Here is a 19,523-nt window from a genome sequence, read left to right on the forward strand (position 1 = left end):
TCTGTGGGTTACTCAACCCTTTGCTCTCCTTCATCCACCTTAGTGTCATTTAGCAGTCTATTTTCTTTAATTGCCCACTGCAGCTTTACATCATGCAGGATAGGGAGGATGGGCCTGCGGGTCCCCCTGGGGACTTCCACTCAGACAGTGCTGAGGGTGCTATGGCCTCCCAGGAGTTTCAGGCCATGCTGGAAGCCACTATGGCCTCCTCCATTCAGAAGGCTATTGCCTCGGCCATGGGAGCTGTTACTACTTCTTTTTCACAATCAATGCACTCCCTGGTTTTGCCTGCTCTGGCCTCCCCCGCCCCTACGGGCGTGGGGTCCCCCTCCCCTGCTCAGACTGTGCCTGGAGCCCATAAGGCAAAGGCCAAGTCCAAACACGTCGGCTCCCACTCCTCGATGCAGGTTCTACCTGCCATGACTGACACGCTTGAGGCGGTCACAGATGGCGCGCACCCCACGCGCAAAAGAGCCCCTGGCCGGGCTAAAAAGGCTAGATTATGGAAACGGGCTAGAGCCCTTGATGATGGGTCGGATACCGACCGGAGTGTGGAGGAGGAATCCGACTATATGGAGTATGACTCCTTTGGTGATGATGATGTATCTGGCGAGGATTTGCCCCTTACGGGCGTTAACCCATCAGAGTCCTCCGCCAAGGCCCGGGGTCCAGTTTTAGGCCCCTCCGGGGATGACAACACTATTCTTGATCCTCAGGGTAACCCCCTGTTCGACCCAGACGACCTACGTCACCCCCGGTCCGCTGAATGGGTCCCCCCGGATCATATTGCCCAGTATGTGGCCAAACGTATCCGCACACCCCTTTCCAAAGAAGGCCGCAATAAGCTGCGGGCCGAATGCCCTCGCCCTTCTCTCCCGGGCGCTGCGGGTAAAACACCAGATATTGACCCACAGATTGCCCAGTTCCTGGGTAAGTCGGGCTGGAAGCCCAAAAAGGGTCTTGACAATTCCCTGAAGGGATGCCAGGACAAGATCCTGGACACACTGGGGCCCCTCTCGAAGCTCTATGAGCTTCTGGATACTGCTAAAACTGGGGATTCAGTTTTGGACGTGGACGTGGCCATTGGTTGGGTCCAACGGGCCATATGCTTGCTGGGGAACGCCAATACGGCGATATCTACGGAAAGACGTAAGGCGATATTATTAAAAATCGACCCTAAACTGGCCACTATGACTGTGGCGGAGCCTGACCCGACAGAAGAGGGTTTACTGTTTGGTACCTCCTTCGTTAAAGACATGGGGTCGTATGTCAAGACCTTCACGGCGATTGACAAGGCGCAGGCGAGCATGAAACGTGTGTTCGCGCCTAAGGTTTTTGGAGGGGCCGGGCGTAGCAGGAACCGTCCACCCGGCCGGAGTTTCCGAGGCGCATTTCGCGCTACCAGAGGTTCCTTTTTTCCCTCCCGGGGATTTCAAGACCAAAGAACCCCTCCCTTCTTCCCAGCCAGAGGTCGAGCTTGGGGCTCCAGATACCCCCGCAGCGGTGCCACCAGCAGACGTCCTTACGGTGAGTACCCTTTCTTTCCCTCCCGTTCAGGTAACAGGGAGGCTGGCCTTATTTTACCGAGAGTGGGCGAAGCTCACCTCGGATGCTTGGGTTCTGCAGTGTGTAAGGGGGTATCGCCTAGATTTTGTTTCAGTGCCTGTCCAGTTTTATTCCCCCAGAGAACTGTCCCTTCCATGGGAACAAGACGAGATGATCTCCGCGGAGGTATACACTGCCTCAGGGACCTTCTGCGCCAGTCGGACTGGCTTGCCAAACTAGACCTGAAGGACGCTTACTTCACGGTCCCCATTGCTCTAGAATTCAGAGATTATCTCCATTTCACATGGCACGGGCGGCGTTGGCGTTTCACCTGCCTGCCTTTCGGTCTCTCTTCGGCCCCCTGGTGCTTCACCAAGCTTCTGAAGCCTGTGGTGGCGTTCCTCCGTACCCGAGGGGTTCGCCTCATTGTTTACCTGGACGACATTCGGATTTTGTCCCAATCGAAGGAGGATCTCCTTCTACACCTGGAATGGACTACCACCCTGCTACAGAAGTTGGGTTTTCTGATCAACTGGGACAAATCGGTCCTGGATCCCGCCCAGTCCATAGAGTTCCTGGGGTTCAGAGTGGACTCCGTCCAACAGTTCCTGTTTCTACCAAGTTCCAAAGTGAAAGCCATTCAGAAGGAGATTCGAAGAGCTCTGCGTGTCGCAGACTTGTCCATCAGACAGCTGGCGAGAGTAATTGGCCTTCTCGCGGCCTCTATTCAGGCGATCTTCCCGGGCCCACTACACTACCGGGCCCTCCAGCGACTCAAGGGGTCACACCTTCGGTCAGGTCACTCCTACGAGTCTCGGATACGCTTGGACGCAGAGTCCAGAGACGAGCTGGTGTGGTGGTTAGCACACATGGAGGCGTGGAATGGGAGAGCCATCTTCGGCTCCATCCCGGACGTGGTGATCGAATCAGATGCCAGCTTGCACGGCTGGGGTGCTCGTTGTGGCGACGTTTCCACAGGAGGCAGATGGTCCGACGTGGAGAAATCGTTGCACATCAACTGCCTGGAACTCCTGGCCGGAGCTTTCGCGATCCGCAGCCTTACCCCAGGACGGGCGAATTGCTGCGTTCTCCTCAAGATGGACAACGTATCAGCGGTCCGCTACATAAACCACCTGGGGGGTACGAAGTCCAAGATGTTGGCAATTCTGGCGAAAGACTTCTGGCAATACTGCCTCTTCAACAACGTCTCGGTAACAGCGGAACACATCCCGGGACTAGACAATTCGGGAGCGGACTGGTATTCCAGACACTTAAGAGACTCTGGAGATTGGCGTCTACACACTTCGGTGTTCCAGCGCCTGGACATGTTGTGGGGAAAGTTCCAGATGGATCTGTTCGCATCTCGTCTGAACACTCAGCTACCGAAGTTCTTCAGCTGGAGGCCGGATCCGGCAGCGGTGGCGACCGATGCCTTCCTTCAAGAATGGCCACGGGGTCTGCTATACGCATTCCCTCCATTCAACATGATAGCGCGCACGATCTCGAAACTGGTTCGCCACGACTGTCGTGTAGCACTAATCACCCCGCTTTGGAGATCTCGATCATGGTTTCCCCGCTTGATGGAGTTGTCGATCGATTATCCTCGGTTGATTCCAATCTTCCAGGACCTCCTTCTAGACCCGGATGGGAACCCACACGAGCTAGTATTACAACACCAGCTACCCCTGATAGCGTGGTTCCTTTCAGGGGACCTTGGATTGTCCCAGACGTTCCGCAGACAACTCTCCTACTCCTCGATAACGCTTGGGCCCCAGGCACTCGAACTGCCTATCGAGCTTCATGGAGATCGTGGTCTGGTTGGTGCTTGGAACGGGCAGTGGATCCCGTATCTGCCCCTTTGCCTTTGATCCTAGAATTCCTCACGTCCCTGTTTGACTCAGGCAAGGCGTACCGCACGATTAACCTCTCCCGCTCGGCTATCTCGGCCGGACACAGGGGTTTGGATGGTTCCCCTGTCGGCAGGCATCCTTTTGTATGTCGTCTTCTCAAGGGTATCCGCCTTGCTCGTCCTCCTCGGCCTCGCTTCTCTGCCTTTTGGGACGTTAACATGATGTTGCAGTTCCTCTCCTCATGGTACCCTAATCAGGAGCTGACTTTGAAACGTCTGTCATCCAAGTTGGTGATGTTACTCTGTTTGATCTCTTGCAAGAGGGTCTCTGACGTCAGGGCCATGGATTGGGACGCCATTGCATTCACCCCAGAAGGTGTTACTTTTGATATATCCAGGAGGACTAAATCTTCATCCAAGTCTTTTTCGTATCCCAGGTTTCCTGGCTGTCCGGCGCTCTGTCCGGTGGATTGCCTCAGAGTTTATCTGGATGTCACGAGTTCCCTTCGCTCTGCCGATCTACACGATTTGTTCATATCTTTCAAGTCGCCTCATCGACCGGTTTCTACACCTACCCTGGCACGTTGGATACGTGAACTATTATCCTCTGTGGGTATAGACACCTCTGTGTTTACGCCCCATTCTGTACGGGGAGCGATGGCTTCTAAAGCCTCCTCAGTCGGATGTCGTCTGGAGGATATCATGCGGGCGGCAGATTGGTCCAGAGAATCGACTTTTAGAGATTTCTATTTCAGACCTATTGAACACATCGCATCTCGAATAGTTGCACAGCTTTGAACTTGCATAATATGAGCCTCCGTGTCTTTAATAAAATTCCCAGATTTTACTAGTAACATGACGTAAAGTCATGATTTTATTAAAGACACGGAGGCGAGTATTATTCCCTCCCGCCCTCCCGGTGTGGAAAGGCGATACGAGATGCTTGAGACTCTACGGGTTTTTCCTGTTCAATAGGTATGTATTGATTATATATGTTTATTTATATGATTGGATGGTTTGGTACGTCTTATTATGTTCACTAACTATTTATCTTTTGTATTTCAGAATCCAGTTTCTTGTTTGTGACTCCTTATGATGCTGTTTGGTAAGTCTACAGTTTTGAGTCTGGAAATTACCATATTTCTCTGTCTTTTTTAGCTTGATGTTATCGCATTGTTCCTGTTTCCTGTGCTGATCAAGTAGGACATCGTTTCTTCTTACCTGGTCTTCGGTTTTCGCAAGAAAGAGGGGGATTGTGGGAGACACAGGACTTATATAGCCACTTCCTCTACCATGTGATTGGCTACCCGTTATGCCTATACAGTTTTTCTTTCATTTTTTGACAATATTTATATTCCTCTATCTTTGCTGCTGAGGAAATAAAGAAAGAGTTATGCATAATACTCGCCTCCGTGTCTTTAATAAAATCATGACTTTACGTCATGTTACTAGTAAAATCTGGGAATTGAAATTTGCTGCCAAAATTAATACTGCACAGAGGGGCTGTGGAAGGGACCAAAGAGACTGACCGGTCTGGGAGAGAGACACTTAGAGAGGCTGGGGGGACACAAAGAGACACAGAGGGGCTGGGTGTGGGGCAAAAGAGTCAGATATAGACTTTAACTAACCCATTAGATTTTAGTAGACTAAAATCTACTGGAGATTTAGTAGGCTAAAATCTACTGAAGATTTAGTATACTAAAACTAGACTAGACTAAACTAGACTAAAACGAAAACGGAAACATTTCAGATAAAATAAAATGGCTTTTTAGTCAAAAGACTGTGACTAAAACTAAACTGAAATTTGCCGCAAGTTAACATTGGTGTGTAACTCACATGCCTAAGGTATCTAAGGTGCTGTGTGTTGGCACCAAAACTGATATATGCAACTAGGAAGAAAATAATGTAATCCAGCTGGGTGATTGACAACCAAGGAGGTGGCCCTATACATAGGGAAAAAGGTATGAAACATTATTAAAAAGAAAACCTCCAGAACAAGTTATTTGTACCATAAACACTTCACTAAGATTAAGTGTTTTTTATGTTGGTGTGATCTTTGGAAAGGAGAAAAAAAAATTTGGGAAAAATAAATACCCTAGTGATACCTACTTTAAAAGCTGTATTTTCAGTTTAGAATAATTTGCATATATAAAATATAATTAACTTGTAAAAATAAAAAAAAAAGAAATATCTAACCTTTGTTTTCTACTTAATTAATTCATAATAATTTTATTTAAAAAAAAATATATATAGGTTAAAAAAGTGAATGGGCACATTCAGTTAATCTAGCCACAACCAACAATGCTGGATAAGAAAATAATTCCTTAAACATTCTACAGCAGCCTCATGAATGTGAACTAGGAAAAATGTTGCAGGCATGAATTTCTTTTCAATTTCAGTAAAAAAAAAATATGAACTCATCTTAATAAATAAACTACACTAAATATATGATCTATTAAGGGTTCCTTCTTACATGGCTAAGAACGATTCTCACAAACTATTATCTCTATTATCATTTTCCAGCAATTTGAAAACCAATTTACATATTGTACTTTTCCATTTTGTTCTGGAAAGCAAATCATTATTACAGAGCTATTAGCTGCAATCATCCTTTTGTTACTCTCTATTTTGTGCATTTATGTTAGCCCAGGGATGTGAATGCAAATAAATGTGTATTTTGAGTATCATACATACTCCAAAAATGTTACAACTCTGAGCTTCTGTCTAAAATGATGAGTGTGAGTTATGTCTCATCACAGTGATAGCAAATTGTGATGAGTTTATTTATTTTACCATACTAATATACAAAGGTGTCCAAAAGTATTGGTACCCTTGTATTGGGACACTTGCATTTTAATCAAATATTATAATGCACCATTCACCCTAAACTCCAACTGGAGTTTGCCAGCATGCATATTGACAAAAAACAGTCCTCCTGAGAGAATGTCCTATGGACACACAAAACAAAGTAGAGTTTTTGGGCAATTTATGTTTCCCATTACAGAAGTATGTGTGCGCTGAATGCTTGTGCAAATGGAAAACTGAAATAGTTTCAAGATAATTTTCTCCCTTTCCTGGCTAATTAAACGGTATTGCCATATTTTCATTTAATACAAACGTGATTGCAAGCTATATTATTTTGCCCACATATATTTTGGTTTGCCTTTATTTTATTGTGCCTACATCATTCCACATAGCCCACATGCAGCATTGCCTACATTTATATCAGTTTGCCATCATTGATTATGCCCACATCCATGTCACATTGACACATTTTATTATGGCCACATCCACTCCATGCCGCATCGCCCACCTTTATTTCACCTGCATTACCTGATGTGAGTCTGCGCTGTTCTCTCTTATGTGCACTGCTCTGTGATTCTTGATATCTCACCGGAGTGAGGGCCGAAATTCACAGAGCCACGCATAAAGAAGCACAGGTTCCACAGTCTGTTTGCTTACATACTTTTGTTATGTGCACTGCAGACAAAACCGGTGTGTGAGAACACACACGAACACCTCAGACAGAACAGTGCACACAAAGGTAGTTTTTATTGCAGTGGATAAGCTTATCTCATTATCAGCATTTTTCTCATAGGTGTCACCAAGTCAATTGCTATTCAATTTCCACGTTTGTTTTTGGTAACAGAATCCTGCATATAGCATGGTGTACAAAAAGTGTATTCAATTTATTTGTTAAGTTTCTTATAAAAACACAGTAAGGTTTTTGGTTTGTTTTTTTATAGTTTTATGTATGTCTACTGACCAGACGTCAATAATTTCCCTTGTCTGATTTATAACTAGATGTCCAGTTCCTGGTTGTGATGGCCAAGGTCATGTTACAGGGAAGTATGCTTCACATCGTAGTGCGTCAGGATGTCCTCTTGCAGCCAAGAGACAAAAAGATGGCTACTTGAATGGATCGCAGTTCTCCTGGAAATCTGGAAAGACTGAAGGCATGTCATGTCCTACCCCTGGATGTGATGGTTCTGGACATATTAGTGGTAGCTTTCTCACTCATCGCAGGTAAGTCTGTTGTTCTATTGAATATCATGTTTTGCTTACATGCATTGGGTTTCTAAATGACTATTTTTCAATTTTCAGTTGAATTCTATACTTAGATTTTGTAACATCTTTGGAGACTGTCCGTTGACTACTGACAGAAAAAAAAGTGAGAATATGCATTGATATTAATTGCAAGGGTGCATGTAAAAACCTTTTAATTTCATGTGGCTAGCTAGAATTTAGTGTAATATTTTAGGAGAGGTGTTACCACTCAGTAATCCAAACCTGTGTATATAGTAATTCTTGATATATATCAAAAATAAGAAATGAAAAAGAGAAACAGCAAGCTAAGAGAACATTCAAGAGCATCCAAAGAATGAGTGTTTCTATTTAACTGGAAGATAAAGGGAATCTCATAAGGAAAAGAAATATAGAAACCATGATTAAATGATAAAATGGTCAGATTATGAGAGGGTCACATAGCTGCTACAGGAAACGAGAATAAGGAAGCACAGCTGGGTGAAATACTGACGATGGGTAAAACAAGAGAAAACGTACAGCAAACAAAGATATAAGGAATGGAAAAATTCCGGATAGAGAACAGGACATCCCTGTTTAAATATATATGGACAAATACAGATCCTCAGTATGAAGAGTCAGGCACCTAAGGGAGAATCAGTTTGTGTAAAGCCATAAGAAAATATTTTGACACATAACCAGAGAATGATGCTAGGGGTAAAATATTTTATTCTTGCTATTATACTTTTCTATGAGCAATACTATGTGTTTCAAATGATTCTCAAACAGAACCTATTATTATATTTACATCACACAAATTCCTCAACAGCCCACAAACACGTTCTACTGGTTATAGAGTGGTTAAAGGAACACTAAAGTATAGGAAATACAAATATGTATTCCTAATGCTTTAGTGCTCTTGTCACCATTTAGGTGACCATGCCAGTACTGCTCCAATTAAAAAAAGCGATTTACTTACCTTTACCGCACTGGTCTCCTCTGTGAAGCTCCACCTCAAAATTGATGATCTCAGCCAATCCAATACTTTCCAACATGAAAGCATTGGGAGGCTAGTGCACACGCATGGCAAAACACTGTGCTGTTCCAATCAAATGGTCTCTCTGTCACCATTTTATTAAAATAGAGTAAAAAAGAGTTTTACTCTGCTATTTTATGGAAGAACTTTTAGTGACTGTCATACTAACTGCCACTAGAGGCAGATATCTCCTGCCGAGAAAATATTGCCATTCCTCCATATCAGCAATGTTTTACACTGCATGGTTAAACAGGAGTGGGGCACATGGCAATCATACCACTTCATTGAGATGCCATGGTCTGCATGCCTATAGTGTTCCAGTCATTAGGCAATGGGATTGCCAGATTAATGTGTGAATAGCAAATAAGATAACATAACTTTGATGCTGGTGCATCCAACAATAATCGGTTTTATCAACAGAATGGTAGTTTAATATTTTTTTACAAATATTTGGCTTCAAAAAGATTAACATGTTGCTGTGTAATAAACAGGTAAATTGAATGTTCCTGGCCAATTTAGAATATTATTAAAATTGTTGAAATCAAGACACGTGTACTTAAAGGAACACTCTAGTGTCAGGAATTGGGTCCCCATATCCCCCGCCCTCTCTCATGTACAGCCTCTTTAACATTTTGAACCCATGCTTTCTATTTTAGGATGAAACAACCCTTATTTGTGTATTCCACAAAAGGGTCAATAGAGATGCATGCACTGTTAGTCTGGTAGGCAGTATTTCTAAACCCTGCCAATATGGCAGATAGGCCAAAGACTAATAGGAACATTATACTGAAAAAAACCAGGAAACTACTCCGAGGTGTGTTTTACTTTAAAGGAACACTATCGGGTTAGGAATAACAAATAATAATGATTTAGATTATCGGGCTTCCCTTAAAACGAGATGATTTACTCACTTTTATTCTTACATCCTGCTAATCTCAGTGCGGCTATCCCACCTCCTTGCAGATATTATCAATCCTGATGATTTCAATAAATTCAATTCCAAGCCAATACCAAGCTCTAGTGGTTCTGTAGCATATAGTGTAACTTTAAAAGGAAAATAGTCAACATATGTGAAAAGGTTTGGGCATTTTGTTTGCTAGATATCTAAACACTGATTGAAAACTACCGTACTTGAATTACTGACTGATACCAAAATAAATTGTAAGGTTTGCATTAAAAATAAATAAATGATATATCTGTGTGCGAATAAGTGTGAGTCACTTTATGCAGGAATATTTTCTGAAAATAGCTAATCAACCCCATAAGCATCATTCTGTAGTTGATAACTCAATATATTTTGGAGGGTTTATGCATAGATTATCATTTCTATACACTTTGACAACTCACACCTTGTTATACCATACCTACTAATAGTGCTTAATGTAGTGGTTCTATCCTGATTTATTCTCCAACACAAAGTCTGGGACTGGGAGGTCAAAGAAATTTCCTAAAACAATACAGATACAAGATCATTTGTGGACTGCTTACACAAAAGATCTTCATTCTTTGCCCCATGTGGCCTTGTCTTTTCAAAGAAAAATAAGACATTTCAACAAAGTGAGACAGTGGCACTGAGTGAGAACTTTTGATAACTAGAGTACAAATAACAAATTATTGGTTATAACCAAAAATAATGATTCATTACCTACTCAAAAGCTATGATTAATTTACCAATTAACCCACCTGTGCACACACAAGGATAAAGTCTAAAAGGTGTTTAGAGAATGGTGATGAAAAAAGCAAAAAGTCCAACACTCCTCAACAATTATAAATTCATTTTATTATGCACTCACACTGCTGCTGAGTGAGTGTACAATGAAGGGAATTTAAATTTGTTGACAAGTGGTAGGCTGTTTCCTTTTTTTCCATGTACTTACTTTGGCGATTGTTGGAGGGGACTGGAAGGCCATGGACACCCTCTTCAAAGATTTGTGATGGGTTTTGGTCCATGTTGCATATCTACCGAATAGAGAATGGTGAAAGAAATAGGGGCAAATCAAAATAAAATCATTAAATAAAACAAATTTTGTTACAAAAAAAGGAAGATTTATGATTATTCCAAGGTAACATAAATTAGTCATGAAATAAAAACAAGCAAAAAAAATTAAAGTTTCCTGGTTTCTCAATTTGTTATTTTTTTCCTGTCTTTTTTTTTTTTGTTGGTTGTTTGTTTCCTAATTTTAACAGTTTATCGGGATGTCCTAGAGCAACATCAGCAATGAAGAAAGCCAGGTTATCGGGAGAAGAGATGCTAACAATAAAGCAGAGGGCAACTAATGGTATGTGTTATTTTGAACATGCTCTTGGCTCCGTATAAATTGTCTTACTATTTTGTATACAATGCAATGACATAATAATCAACTAAATATGTATTAACTTTTTGTATTTGATGGGACAGCATCATAAAATATTGTGTTATTTTAATTCATAATTAAACTTCACTAAACATTCCTGCAATATCCTGTTGTAAAGGAGTTAAGAATACAACGTTAACCAGCCTTATTAGAATTCTCTCACGGTTAACCAAACTTCAGGCGATATTAAAACTCCGTAGGTCACGGGGTGCAGGAAAGAGCAGCACCTTCAGAATGTCCTCAAATTTAAGTAGGAGTAAAGCAATATGAAAGATATGAGAACAAGGGAACAGAATAAAGTATTTATTTAGGTAAATGGTGAATTAAATAAGAAAAGTAACATGTACAATTTTCTGGAGCTTACAATCAGCTCCAGATATATGCGCCTGGATGGTACACTCTCAGCCTATGGATATGCTGCGGGTCTTGGCCCTTTGATGGAAAATATTCCAAGGCCAATGGGTAGCTTCTGATGTTAAGTGTATGGGAGTGTTCACCTTCAGTGCGCACTAATGTAACAGTAGAAGTTCACCGTTATATACAATGAGAATAAAACAGAATATAGCGCTTTCTGTGTTTGTGAAGTAAAAATAATCAAAGGAGATATACTCACAAAAGAACAGCAAAACAAATTTTGCTCAATCTTAAAGGGAAACTCCAGTGCCAGGAAAACGATCCGTTTTCCTGGCACTGGATGGTCCCTCTCCCTCCCACCCCCCAATCCCCAGTTACTGAAGGGGTGAAAACCCCTTCAGTCACTTACATGAGGCAGTGGCGATGTCCCTCGTCGCTGTCTCATCCTCTGCGCCGCTCCTCCTCTGTATTGCATCGGCCGGTGGGCGAGACTGATCCCGCCCAGCGGCATGCGCATTATGTCTCCCCATAGGAAAGCATTGAAAAATTATTTCAATGCTTTCCTATGGGGAAATGAGCGATGCTGGAGGTCCTCACACAGTGTGAGGACCACCAGTGACGCTCTAGCACAGGTTTCCTGTCCTATGAAGGAGGAAGTGACCTCTAGTGGCTGTCTAGTAGACAGCCACTAGAGGTGGAGTTAACCCTGCAAGGTAATTATTGCAGTTTATAGAAAACTGCAATAATTACACTTGCAGGGTTAGGAGTAGTGGGAGTTGGCACCCAGACCACTCCAATGGGCAGAAGTGTTCTGGGTGCCTGGAGTGTCCCTTTAATTACTTAGGTATTATATTCCCCACCAAGGAAATCAGATTGTGAATCATCCAGATAAAATTTTCAGGGATAAATTCAGGGATTTGAATAAAAAATAGTTTTATTGAATAACAAGTAAAACCAATATATACCATAAAACACTTGTAAAACACTAACGATTTTTACCAAAATGTAGGCTTTTTCAAAGTGTTACAGTGAAAGGGACCTAACCTGTTTAAATATCTACACAAATAAAAAAAAAAAAAAACAGTCAGATGATGTGACCAAAATTCTATTAACTCAAAACTATTAAAATGCTGTAGCTCAGATTAGCATGTTCCCCTGAATTCCATTGTCAATGGCAGCTGTCAATGCCATACTATTGAATTTCACATGGTCCCACATGTAACAGGACCCTGACAATTCCATATGATAAAACTAACCTTTTGGGAAAGTAGTCTTAGATCCTGGTGATTGTTGCATGCTTTGGATCTTCAGAGATGAAGATCAGTTTGGCAGCTTTGTTTAATGTTTGTTTTATGTTGACATCTAGACTTCCTATGCTGGGCTATAATACAATGAATAATGAATAATGAATGTGTTTTCAAGCATTTTGTGACAAACCTGAATGAAGATGAATTGCAATTAGTTGCCCCATATGAAATAAACCTGTAATATATTGTATTATTTAGGTATAGAAAATGATGAGGAAATAAAACAACTGGATGATGAAATAAAGGAGCTCAACGAGTCTAATTCCCAGATGGAATCAGACATGATCAAACTAAGAACTCAGGTAACAGTTTTGTTTAAACGTGATTGAAATGTTTTTATTTTATGTAATCAATATCGTTTTTTAATGTTGTAAAGACAAGTATATCATGTACAAGATCCCTATTTAAGATGCCACTAACATTTTCTAAAATAAACGGACAAAACAAGTCCAGAAAGCTTTTATTCTCATACTCACCTATACTTCATGCATGCTCAATTCATTATTACAAAGTGAAGTTCTCTTTTTTTATTGAAGGATGAAGTTCACTTGTGATTATTTTTTAAAATCGTAGGCTAATTAATCAGATGTAATGGTATGCATTAATAGAAATAGTATAATATGAAATCATCATCAAAGTAACATTTATGAAAGTCAGTACTAACAATGCTTTGTGAGGTGCATGTGCATGAGATGTCTAAGTTACATCATTATGTGACATATGTGAACGCATCTGTACTTTTGTAGATACCGCATTTTGTGGCCACATGATCATGTTGGCTGCATGGTATTCATCAACCAAGATATCAGATGTACTTAGATGTATATTAAATGTTTAGACTAAACTTACATGGAGGGTAAGGGTGAGGATGAGAACTCTTTACCTATAAATTTGACGTGTTACATTCAATTGTGTGGCACTATTTAAATACAATGATATTTCTATTTATGTAGAACACTTAATGGAAATCTGATATACCGTATATATATATGTGCATAGTAAAGAAGTGTAAGCAAAAAAACAAATAAATATAAAAGTAATAAAAAAGTAGTACATGGATCATGAGTTTTCTTTGGCATATTAACGAAAGACTTGTGATTCTTTAAGACAAATGGTGAATGATGTTTTCTTGTTTGCTTTATAGAATTTAGTGATTATGATTTTACAACAAAAAGAGGTGGAACTAAAACACATACATTTCTGATTAATTTAAATTCTCAATCTAATTTAGAATTTTAACTTAAGTGATATCAACAAAATGGTTAGATTGGCCTGATGGCTAGTCTAACGATTATCTCTATGATTTCTCAAGCCAATCCTTAAGTAACACTAATGGTCTATAAATTAGGACTTACCCAATTGCATTCAAATATGGATATTCATATAACCTGGGCTTTTTGTGATTCTTCAGGACTGGCTTGAGGAGTACTCGTGAAAAATGCCTAAATTTACTCTTCAAACACCTATCTTGTTTACTTATTCAAATAAGTTCCACCTCTTTTGCCTCATTCTCTGCCCCCTTTTCAGCTTCTGCTCCCTCCCAATAGGTACTGGACGAGCGTCCTGTTGCTTGCCAAGAACCCTGTGTTGATGAATACCAATTTCATGTAAGTTACACGGGAGGGGAGGTTGTGTGGTTTTTCCATGTAACTTACACGAAATTCAGCCGTTGAAGAATAAAAGTTGTTCATAAACAGGAATTGACTTTTAATCCCATCACATAGTTGCACAACTTACCATGATAGTTTACCATTACTTACAAAACAAACATGGTCACATAGTACCAAATGCATCAAACACTCTACAAATTCAAACAATCACCTGTGCAAGATAAAGTCATACATTGTCTTAGAATACTTAGAGGTCTATTTGCAGTGAATTGTATTAATAAAAGGTAAATAGAATACTAAGTTATATAATCATATGAATGGTAATTTCAGATCTTTGTGTTTTTGTTGCTTATCATAGGATCCAACACTCTGAATTCTTAGCCCCAATTAAAAACTGCTCATTTAAAAAACTAGGCAGCCTAATCATAATAGGAAGAAATAATAATAAAAACAGTTAATTATGATTATACTCATTATATAGTCCACTTATATATCAATTTACAACAAGAAGGCACTAAAAGTATTGAAAATATAGCAAGAATTCCATTAAGATGCATATTTTTTTTCTTCGATGAGGAAATTGCTTTTCGATAACAAGAGTTGAACTTCTCTCTGGTGTTACATGGATTTCTATACAGAGCATTGAAAGTTAGTTCATACAAGCTATATAAGGCATAAGACATTACCTTATGCTATATACTAAGCAATTTGTAATACTTGAAAGAGTATTTAGTTTAGTTCTATCCACATTTATTAGAAAACCTTGCAGTTGAGGTAAACCTCCTTATAACAATAAGAGGCAATTTAATATAATTTGCAACGCAACCATTTACCACATATTCAGAATATTTCAACATATTATGACTTATTTTGATCAAGGCAATAATGGACAGATGGAAAGTTAGATGGTTAGATGGAAAGCAAAGTGTAAGAATCTACATTTTATTACGTTTATTAATTTCCACATTTCACTACATATAGCATTACTATTTTATTATGTATGTCATAAAAAGTGTATTTTCCTTTGCTTGTACTATTTTAGAAAAATTATGTATATACCAAGAAGAGGCAAACATCTATTTTTTTTTTATTCATATAAAAATTTTTTTTCTTAAATTAACATGAATTGAAGTATTCTTAGTTGTCTAACCTTGAAAACCACATTTCTTACACCAAAAAGCATGCACACTAAAGTCCAGTTTAATAATTTAACTGATCCAAGTGTAGTAGTACAAATTAGAAAGTATATTCTGCATAACCTTCTATGTTATATCTTGCACACGTTTTGTGCATTCTAGATTACCACAATGGAGAGCAACTTGAAGACCATCGAAGAGGAGAACAAAGTAATTGAACAACAAAATGAGTCTCTTCTCCATGAGTTGGCAAATCTAAGTCAGTCATTAATCCATAGCTTAGCTAATATACAGCTACCACATATGGTAAGTGAATTGAACTATCGTAATTTGATACTATTAATTTTCATACTCTGACGCTTTTTCATTACTTGTATTTAAACGTTGCATTCTTGTCAATGCAATACATTTAAAAAAATGTATTATTATTATTATTATTATTATTATTATTATTTGTTCAAACATACTGTAATAACATAAAGTCTACAGAGAATTAGACTCAATTCCAGCATTGACCGAATTCAATAAATTGATTTCACTGTCAATTATGAAGTCATATTAAAATAAATAAGAAAATAAATAGGCAGAACTCGGCATTCTAAATTTAAAAAAAATGATCATTCAAGTTTAGTAAATCATACTTTAGATTTATGTTGTTTTTCTTTTCTTTAGGATCCAATCAATGAACAAAATTTTGATGCCTACGTGACCACTTTGACGGACATGTACACAAATCAAGATCGCTATCAGAGCCCAGAAAATAAGGCACTTCTAGAAAATATAAAGCAAGCCGTACGGGGGATCCAAGTCTGATAAGCTGCTCTTTTTGGTGAAGGGTTTTTTTTCTGGTTTGTTTGTTTTTTGTTTGTTTTTTTTCTTCTTTTAATTTTTTTTTTGCTCGAAAATTGAGGATGCCTCTTTGTTTTCTGCTGCTGTAATTTACCGGAAAGTGTTTAATATTTATTTCATTTTAAAACAGTGTTATGCTTACAAGACTTCATCAATGATTTTATGTCTTGCTTTAAAAATAGTAACTGCTGAATAGTTTTTGAATACATTCACATTTTGTACGTTTTCATATAAGCTGACATTGTGTGATATGCCATGTAATGTTATAGCTGCTAATGTATGCACATTTTTGAGGTAAATATATTTCAGAAAAAGGGAAAATGATGAAGAGAATCACAGTGTAGATTTTTTTTAACTTTGGCGAATCAATGTTTTAGAACTTTGACTTGGATAAGACAAAGTCATCAAATGATATTGTCATCTGCAACCACTTTCTAAAAACATTTATTGGGCCTCTGGTTGTAGAATTTTGTGAGGTTTAAGAAATTCATATGGTGCGCATCTTGTTTCACAGCAAGAATCAATGTGAAAATGCTTTATTTTTTAAGAATGCTTAAAACATAAAGAGACTTACTGTTTGAAAGTCTACGTGCAGTCGTGGCAATTAAATGAGTTTTTTTTAACTCCACGGAAGAGGACGCAGGATAGTTTGTAAAATACATGAAAGGTATCTTGCTACGAAACATCTGATTCTGAAAATTCACATGGAGAATCAAAGCAGCTTAAAAGCACTTTTCCTTTACATTTAAGCATTATGTGTTTTGAATATGGGACATCCACATGATCTATATAAGAAGAAGTGGACAATGAAATGATTCCTACTGATCTTTTTAAAAAAAAACTAAAAAACTTTGGAGAAATAGCCACTAATCACCCTCTCACTCCAGGATCGATTAGTTTCCCTCTGAACTGCTTGCTAGAAGAAAAAAAGAAAAAAAAAAACACAAAAATGTACTTGTGCTGGATTCCTGCATTTTTGATCGAGGATGAAAGACAATATTTTTAATACATGTTATGTTGCCTTTTTCATTGTTTTTAATTTCATGGGGGTTTACAATCAATGCAAAAAAAGTTAAAATGAAACCTGATCCCTTGAATAAAATATCCAACAGTAGATTTAGAAGAAAATCTATAACATCTAATTTTGAACATTTTAACAGGAACGTATAGTTAACAGAACTATTTATTTATCATTAATTGTGCTTTCTGCTTTCTCATTGAACAATATAGGATTGTTGGTTAAATCTCCTATTTGGATACGTAATGTGAAGTTATGTTGTATTATCAACTTCAAAACAGCACTTATTTATTTTTTGTCTAGCTCATTTTAATCCCTTGTGTCCAAAATTAAAGGCAACACAGAGGAATGTGTTGCTTATATAGTTGTGACGCAAAGGGGTTAAACACATATTTTTTAATTATTTATTTTCTTCCAAAACAACTGCACTATATGTATGCATAAGACCACTTTTTAAGTCATGTCTGAACATGTGTTGTGTTTATAAAGGATGTCGAAGTTACTTTTAAAATGGAGTATCTTTTTCTTTTTTTTTTTTCTTCCATGTCTTGATGTTATGCAGAAAAGTACAATGTACTTTAGAATTTTGCTATGAAAAAAAAAAGATGAGTTTTTTTAAAAAATGATTAAAAAAAATATTTTTAGCAGAATTTAGGACTTACAGGGTCATTGTCCCCACAATGTGCCAGTTGACTATTTGCACTTACCTTGTCCTATATATCCATAATATACGGAGGTGTGCAATTTTTTTTGTGTCAATAGCCTTGTGACACTAATTCTGAACAAATTACACTGGAAGCCATGATGGCTATATCAATAAAATGGCTAAGGGAGGTTACAGGGATCTCACGACAAATATTCTAATACAATATTCAACCTCGCTATATATATATATATGTATAAATATATGTATATCCCAGCGGCACTTTATAATATTCACTGTACAAATGCTTACAGTTTTCCAAGAGGACTTTAATAACTAGCTGGGAACAGATTATGTAATTACATTGGGGCTTTGCAGTATATAAGCTGCGAAGGACCACTTTTTTTTTTGTGCTATTAGTTGCAGCTGCCATGCTCAGAACTGCCTTTTCAAAAGCTGACACAAGGTGTCATTATTGAGCACCTTCTGCCATATACATGTTGTACTGCGCCCTAGCCTCTTTTTAGGGATCTCATTGTTAATAATGCCATACGCCTTTTCCACTGCATTGTGTCTGCAGCTTCTTTGCCAATATAGTAATGCTTTCAGTAGAGTAATAGATAGTATCAGTTTGGAATATTAATGTTATCACCTATTTACAATGGAAAGAGATTTTAAGCACAAACTTGCTGCTCATTTAACGGTGGTACATAATATCAAATCAAAACTTATCTGTGACTATTATATAGGGATCACAAAAGGTGTCACATAATAGAATGCTGACCTTTCATATGAAATTATTGTGAGTCATCAAAGTTTATTTATTATAACGTATTGTTCATATTCATTTCTAAGTTAATTTAAGTAATCATTTATTAAGACAGAATTTTGTATAAACTATTTATTGTGCTCTCTGTGGAACTGAAGTTTGATTTATTTTTGTACTACACAGCATGGATTTGTTGATGACATTTTAATTTTGCGATAAATGTGTGGAATCACAAGTTGCTGTGATACTTCATTTTTAAATTGTGAACTTTGTACAAATTTTTGTCATGCTGGATGTTAACACATCTTACTCTAAATAAAAAAAAAAAAAACGTGTTGCCACAATTGTAGCACAGTGGATCTGATCTGTCAACATTCTCACCTTACTCAATGTACTGGCAGCAAATAAATATTCAGCTAATATTTTTAGTCTTCATGTTCTTTGTTTTTTCTTCATATATGTTTTTCATTATTATTTTACAAGATCAATCATTTATTATGTATTAGCTATTTTATGTAATGTCTAGATGTAGTCCGTGTTACTCAACATACCTTGTGTCAAGAAAATCTGAGTTCAGGGCAGCTTTGCATAACCTTTTTTAATGTCATTAACATAATATACAGGGTTAGGAGATCTTTGGCACTCAGGATGTTGTGTACTACAGCTCCCATGAGGCTTTATCAGCATTAAGCTTTAAGAAAATTATGGGAGATGTAGTCCATAACATCTGGAGTGTCGAAGGTTGACTACCCCGATATAGAACATTAATGTGAGGGGATTCACTTTGATTACAAATAAATATGACTTAATGTCTGCCCTACCTCTCTTCCAGGAATTGAGTCCCCAGTTTCAAATTAACAAGGAAGATGGAGGGAGTAGGTATATTATTTGGAGAAAGGTTGGAATCACAAAGCATTTATGAATATAAGCAGGACATTCTTTAGAGCAGTGTTCTCCAAAGTGGCCTTTAATTCTCACCAACGAATAAACAACAAATTAAATGGAAATTGTCAAATTGAGAGCTTTACTA

At 38.5% G+C, this 19,523-nt stretch overlaps 1 protein-coding gene across 8 annotated transcripts in view; it reads left to right on the forward strand.

Moving 5' to 3' along the window:
* MYT1L (myelin transcription factor 1 like) overlaps positions 1 to 18,899 on the forward strand; it is a 451,096-nt gene extending 432,197 nt beyond the window's left edge. For all 8 annotated transcript variants that reach the window (XM_063442204.1, XM_063442202.1, XM_063442206.1 and 5 more), the window contains 6 exons: positions 7,199 to 7,420; positions 10,641 to 10,732; positions 12,667 to 12,770; positions 14,016 to 14,075; positions 15,377 to 15,520; positions 15,887 to 18,899. In XM_063442204.1, coding sequence (XP_063298274.1) covers positions 7,199 to 7,420; positions 10,641 to 10,732; positions 12,667 to 12,770; positions 14,016 to 14,075; positions 15,377 to 15,520; positions 15,887 to 16,027 — 763 coding nt within the window. In that variant the 3' untranslated portion in view covers positions 16,028 to 18,899. The remainder of the gene's footprint in view (positions 1 to 7,198; positions 7,421 to 10,640; positions 10,733 to 12,666; positions 12,771 to 14,015; positions 14,076 to 15,376; positions 15,521 to 15,886) is intronic.
* Positions 18,900 to 19,523: the final 624 nt, after the last annotated feature.

Source organism: Pelobates fuscus, chromosome 2, assembly GCF_036172605.1.
Source record: "Pelobates fuscus isolate aPelFus1 chromosome 2, aPelFus1.pri, whole genome shotgun sequence".
Lineage (NCBI taxonomy): Eukaryota > Metazoa > Chordata > Amphibia > Anura > Pelobatidae > Pelobates > Pelobates fuscus.